This window comes from Oenanthe melanoleuca, chromosome Z, assembly GCF_029582105.1.
Source record: "Oenanthe melanoleuca isolate GR-GAL-2019-014 chromosome Z, OMel1.0, whole genome shotgun sequence".
Taxonomy (NCBI): Eukaryota; Metazoa; Chordata; class Aves; order Passeriformes; family Muscicapidae; genus Oenanthe; species Oenanthe melanoleuca.
In genome coordinates this window covers 7,147,034-7,153,347 of record NC_079362.1, presented here as the reverse complement: position 1 = coordinate 7,153,347, position 6,314 = coordinate 7,147,034, and the positions used below count along the sequence as shown (strand labels likewise).

The 6,314-nt window shown below is 44.2% G+C and overlaps 1 protein-coding gene and 1 long non-coding RNA gene across 9 annotated transcripts in view; one reads left to right on the top strand and one right to left on the bottom strand.

The window, feature by feature from the left end:
- Nucleotides 1–2,281: 2,281 nt before the first annotated feature.
- On the bottom strand, nucleotides 2,282–5,019 carry LOC130265268 (uncharacterized). The gene is made up of 3 exons (XR_008842581.1): nucleotides 4,542–5,019; nucleotides 3,081–3,244; nucleotides 2,282–2,568 (listed from the first exon to the last, which is right to left on the bottom strand). It is a non-coding gene; the product is annotated as an uncharacterized LOC130265268 (long non-coding RNA).
- Nucleotides 5,020–5,933: 914 nt separating this feature from the next.
- Nucleotides 5,934–6,314, top strand: part of ATG10 (autophagy related 10) — a 62,887-nt gene continuing 62,506 nt past the window's right edge. For 5 of the 8 annotated variants that reach the window (XM_056513990.1, XM_056513991.1, XM_056513993.1 and 2 more), the window contains exon 1: nucleotides 5,939–6,029. In XM_056513990.1, the coding sequence (XP_056369965.1) occupies nucleotides 5,949–6,029 (81 nt within the window). In that variant the 5' untranslated portion in view covers nucleotides 5,939–5,948. Of the gene's footprint in view, nucleotides 6,030–6,080; nucleotides 6,214–6,314 lie in introns of those variants that run through there. The other 3 variants (XM_056513988.1, XM_056513989.1, XM_056513987.1) reach the window with 2 other exon arrangements.

Sequence of the window (6,314 nt, the reverse complement as noted above, 5' to 3'; positions counted from 1 at the left end):
ATATTTTGCAGAGTACCATAACCCCTCATAACTTCCAAAGATCACCTCAACCCATGATAATTCCCCCTGTAGCCCCCCAAATCTCTCCAAATCCATAGCTGCCCTATAGCCCCCATGACCCCCCCTCATAGCTGCCCAAAATCCATGATAAGTCCTTACAGCCCCACAGACTCCTGAGTCCCCCAGACCCCCAAATCCATGATAACTTCCCAGAACCCCTCCCAACTCCCCCAATCAATTTTACCTCCCCAATAACCCTCTTTTCCCACAAGAACCCCACTGGCCCCATATAGCACCCCCAGACCTCTCTAGGGCTCCTTCATATCTATAACACCCCTGAGCCCCCCAACTCCTCTGCACTCCCAAAACCCCAAGAAAACTCCCTACAGGCTACCAGAACCCCACAGCTCCCCGATAGCTCCCCCAGATGCTCCCAGACCACCACAATTCCATGATAAACCCCATTAACCCTTACACCCTCCCCAGACCTGCCCAAAGACCCCATAATCCCGCTAAAGACCTTATCAGATCCCCTACAGTGCCCCATATCTACAACACCAGGAGCACCCCCATCCCCCATGAAAACCCCCTACAGTGACCCCAAAAACTCCACAGCCCCCCAGATCCCCCCAACCCATGAAACCCCCTCTACAGCTGCCCCAAAAACTTCATAACACCCCAGACCTCCCCAAACCCATGAACTCCCTCCATACAGCTACCCCAAAAACTCCACAGCCCCCTAGACCTTCCCAAACCCATAAAACCCCCTACAGTCACCCCGAAAACTCCACAGCCCCCTAGACCTCCCCAAAACCATAAACCCCTCTACAGCTACCCCAAAAACTCCATAAGACCCCAGACCTCCCCAAACCCATGGTAATTCCCCTACAGCCCCCTCAGGCACCCCCAAACCTCTTCCCAAGCCCCTTGCACCCCTCCCCAGACCCCCCAAGCCCACGAATTCACCCCTCAGTTTTGACCCAGCTGCCATCAGGAGGTGTTTTCACAGTCCTGGTGTGTCTCCAGCGGGCCAAAAGCACACTGCAGTTGTGCTGCTCACTGCTAGGTATGTAGCTGGCATTTCCTCCTGGGATCTGAGCAGTCAGAGGAGGATTTCATGGTTTTTAATAAGAGAAATTAGCTGTTACTAAAATAACAGGGAGTGATAACACCCCATGGCAACAACCTTCCTGGGAAGGGCCTCAGCTGGGCTATGAGCTTAAGCTCCAGGGCTTGTCACGTTGGTGTCACAGGCAAGGGGAAAACTAGGGAAGAAATTAAAATGAAACCAAACCTAATTCTTGGAATGATGCCTGTGGTGATCCTCAGAAATCCTGGGGTCAAACATATAGATCCCATACATCCCTCATGTGCATGCAGAGCTGTGACATCAAGAGCATGTGTTAAGTTCAACCTGCTGGGACACAACATGTACTGCATATATAAATACTATAAAAAATTATACAGAAATACTTTTTGACTTGTGTTACTTCTTGCTTGGCTTCTGGATAATTTCTGTGGTTGAACTACTTTATTTTATATATATAAAAAAACCCTAAAACATTTTCACCTGCAAAGAATTTCCCTCTCAGTCTTCAACTGGCTCAGTCTCCTTATGTAGAATTCTTTAGGCCTGTATCAGAAGAGGAATTTACTCTGGAGCTCAGCAATAGACTTCATTTATGTTATTTGCATAAAATTAATCCTAGTTCTGATCCACCTACAAAAATATTTTACACACTGCACTTTGGACTTGTTTCTGACTTTTTAGCAAACTTGACACCGGCATTTTAGTTCGGTAGTTTAATAAAATAAGAGAGAAATCCTAACTTGCTTATTTATTAGAATTAGATATATATTTACTGCAGTTCTAAGTGTACTGTCTTACTATAATTTAATGTAATAATAACCTTTACTCCATTGTCCACAGATATTTTAATGCTGTTTTGACCAAGAACTTGTGAGCTAAATTAAAAAAAAAAAAAGAAAAAATCTTTCTGCATCAATCAGCCCTTCTCATTAACTGCAACACCCCCCAAATTAAATTTCCCTTTTGAGACTTTCAACTGTTGCTACCTTTTGTATGAATGGCATCAGTATTTCCTGATAGCCTGTCTTGAGTTTGATATATATTGGGCTAAAAGAAGGAAGAAAAAAATAGAAAACAAGAAAGGAACATGGAAGTAACTGGAATAGAAAAAAAAAAAAAAAAAGAAAAAATATTAATCTGAACTCTGAAAGATTTATTCAACTTTTATGTAAAATTAAAAAGGTAGGAAAAATTGCTAAAAAAAGAAGGTGGAAACAATTGCTGCATTGTGACTGTACTTCCTTCAGCACTGATTGGAAACTTTTGCCACTGGAGTGGAATAAAAACCTTCATAAAAAATGAATGCTGTTTGTGTACCTCTCAGTTTATTTCCTTTTGAACTTTCAGCACAGTCACAGGACCCAAGAGCTCAAACAGTCGAAGGCACAGAGTTGTCAATATGAGTTGACAAAATTCGTCTCCGTTCACCAGCCCAGCAGTTACCACAGTCTTCAACAGGACACTTTATTCCTCCTTTTCTGCCAGCAAAAGGAAAAATAACACTTCTTGTGTACCTCACAAAAGAAGAGCAGTATTACAGTGATTACTGGAAAAAACAGGGATTGTTAAGAATTTTGAAAGATTAACTGTCCACTTACCAAGTTCTATCAGGGGACAGAATTTTGACTACTGAGTCTCCTGAACAAACATAGAAGAAAAATGCAGAATATCTTATTTTTAGTTCTCATTACTTATTAGTACAGAAAACAAAGAAACTTTGTATTATACCACAAGTGAAATGGTTTGAGCATGCTGTCCAGCAGCCTCACAAAACATTCTCAGAAGCATTTTGTTTTGGCTACACCATTATTTCTGATTGGACCCACATGGCAATATTCTTTTTTTCATAAAACTTTGCAACAGAGGTACTGCCAGGCGCTGGCAATAACAAATTATTATCCCTTTTTGCCCCAGCAACATCACTCAGAAATTAAGAGTAATCAAAGAACAAAGTGTAAGAAGTGGCATTAGAATTGCTGTGAAGAATTACTCTGTCAGGAGATGAAGCACACCGAGGAAGATTCACAGAATGAAGGGTACAGGGTGTTAATTCTGTCAGCCTGGGAGCTGTAATGTCATCTTTTCTCCTTTGGAGAGTGGAGTGCTGCATGAACTGCTCGACTGATCAAGGGGTTTGGGCTGGAGCTGCGCTTCCTGGGACAAAAGAGCAGGATGAAGAGATGAAAAAGACATTTCAGAGGTCATTCAGTCTGGCTGATAAAGGATTATTCTCCACAATCTCTACTTAGTTTAGTTCTAAAATTCCCAATCAACAAAGTTCCTACAACAACAGTAATTCACTCTGAAAAATTTTTCCTTCTGGTGTTTGATAAAAATTTGGTATTTGTGTCAATGATTTTGGTCATTCATCATCAATGACAATATATGAAAGCTATATATATTCTAAATACATGATGATATATTTAGAAGAAAATTAAATGGTCTAATGACCTTTTGATGCATTTAAGTATAAAAACATCTAAGCAGTGACACAAGGAACAGGGAATTAACAATAATTAATGCTCTTGCGTGGCAGAGATGAGTTGGAAACACAAGGCATTTTTTTCAGGTAAAAGAAGGAAGAGAGAAGAGAGATTCCCCCACTTTGGGACTTCTTGTCCAGTAATTTCAGATCCTCAGCAGATGCATTTCCATTGATAAAGAGGCACACACTGCAATCTACTGCAGTGCCCTGGCAACAAGACTGGAGATGACCAAGCTGATACCAGGTGCTGCAAGAACAGAATTTCACTGTGCTTAGCCCTATTTTTTTCAGCCAGGCAACTCCTTTGCCAACTTTGGTGCAAAATCAGGGCCCTCTCAGCCACTTTTTGTATGATCCATGTCTCAAACCCACTGATTCTTCCCTAAGATAATCCAGAGAGACAGTAACAAAGCTAAAATTAGAAATCAGGAGCTGTAGCTTCCAAGGAAATGCACATTACGTGATGTTTTTTCATTACCACAAGCATGTTAGCAAAAAATGGCCGGGAGAGAGAACACTACACAGTGCAAAAACCCTCCCCCAAAACTCAGGGGTGGGTGACAACATGATGTTTTAATCACCAAATTAAAAAAAAAAAAAAAAAAAGGCAGTAAAGAATGATATAAATAATTAATTAATATTGATGATTAAATAAGAGCTATAGCATCACAGCCTGTAGCTATAATGGCATCACCCAAACTATGCAGCTGATTTTAAAAACTATGTATGCAGTGAAAATACCAATCTATGAAGGCACCATAATCTGTTCAAAGTACATAATACAATTAACAATTCTCAACAATAACTTAAGGAAGTAAAACTTCATTTATATATACACCCAATGTTGAAAACTGGAAACTTAGACAGAACATTTCCTTGATCATAAGTGATGAAAATCATCTTTACACATGAACTCTGGTATTTATTTGAAAGACTTGGTTTTAAGAACAAAGAGAAACGTTTTACCTCAGGAATATTTCAGGGGAAAAAAAAAAAAAAAGCTTTGGTCCTCCTGAGCTCTTCACAGCCAGCAAATTACAAGGAAATTAGGAAGTGCACAGTTGGGAAAATGTCACATCACAACACACCATTGTCATACAGAAGCTCTCCCTGAGTAGTGTGGTCTCCAGACTGGTGGAGTAGCTGTGGGTTACTATAACACAACAATCTTAGACCTATTTAAAACAGTAGTTTAAAGCTAAAACAAAGATTTTATGTCTATCCTGTTGCAGCGCATGCTGCACACACTACCTTGGACTGCTTAGCTGTGCCAGACAGGACTTTACCACTGAAAAATGTATGGTTTAAGACTCTTTAAGTTAAAAATAATCCCCCCAGTGTTTGTGTAGCAAAACAGCTTTGATGCCCCTCCCAAATTCTCAGAGCTACAGGGAATTACAGAAACAGCACAGCTGCTTAATGGAACACTGGAATAACCTCCTGGAAATGCCTAGGAAGGACAGTGCACAGGTGACTGTATTAACCCCAAAGCACCTCCTCCTCTAAAAGTAACATCATCCCCTCATACCCCACTGCCCTCATCTGTGCCACCCTCCCCCCAGATCATATCTGCATGTTCCCCTCATTTCCTTCATCCCTCCCATTCCCTTTGTCTCTCACAGCCCTCATGCCTTTCACTCCCTGCATCCCGCCATTCCCTCGGTTCCTCTCATGCCCTCATCTCCCATTTCCTCACTCCGTCATTCCTTCATCCCCTCACTCCTTCATTCCCTCATCTCCTCATCCCTTTCATCCTCTCATCCCATTTCCTCACTCCTTCATTCCCTCATCCCTCCCATTCCTTCATGCCCTCATGATCTCATCTCTCATTCCTCCAAGTCCTTCATTCCCTCACCTCATCATTACTCTCATCCTCTCACTCCTTCATTCCCTCACCTCTCTCATCCCATTTCCTCACTCCTTCAGTCCTTCATTCCCTTATGATCTCATCCCTCATTCCTCCAACTCCTTCATTCCTCCCTCCCTTCTCTCATCCCTTCACTCCTTCATCCCCTCATTCCCTCATCCCTCCAAGTCCTTCATTCCTTTATTCCCTTCACTCCTTCGTTCCCTCATCCCTTCACTCTTTCATTCCCTCATCCCTTCACTCATTCATTCCCTCATCCCTTCACGATGCCATCCCTCATTCCTCCAAGTCCTTCATTACTTCACTCCCTCACCCCTCTAGTCCTTCACTCCCTCATCCCTCTCATTCTTTCATTCCCTCATGATCTCATTTCTCCGTCCCCTCATCCCTTCACCCTTCCCTTTCCTCTCACCCCCTCAGTCTCCCCTTCCCGCCCTCCCGCCCATCGCGCATGCGCAGCCAGCCATCCGCGCGCCCCCCCCCCTCCCGCGCATGCGCGGCGGGCCATGCGCGCGCCCGGAGCGGCGGGAGGAGGAGGAGGAAAGGAGGAAAAAGAGGAGGAAAAGGAAAAGGAGGAGGAGCGCACGGTACGTGAGGGGCGGCGGGCGGGGCTGGTCCCTCCCTCTCTCCCCGACCCTGTCCGCCGGGGCCGGGAAGACCGAGGAAAGGAGAAAAAGGAAAAAGCTGTGCGGGGCTCCTCGCCTGGGCTCCCTCAGCCGGCCAGGCCCGTGTGGGGCTCGGCGCTCTTCCGCAGAGTTTGGAGAAGGGAAGGTGAGAGGGGATCCCCTCAGCCCGTACAAACACCTCCAGGGCTGCCAGAGGATGCGGCCGGGCTCTGCCCGGTGCTGCCAGTGCCAGCACAGCAGCAGTGG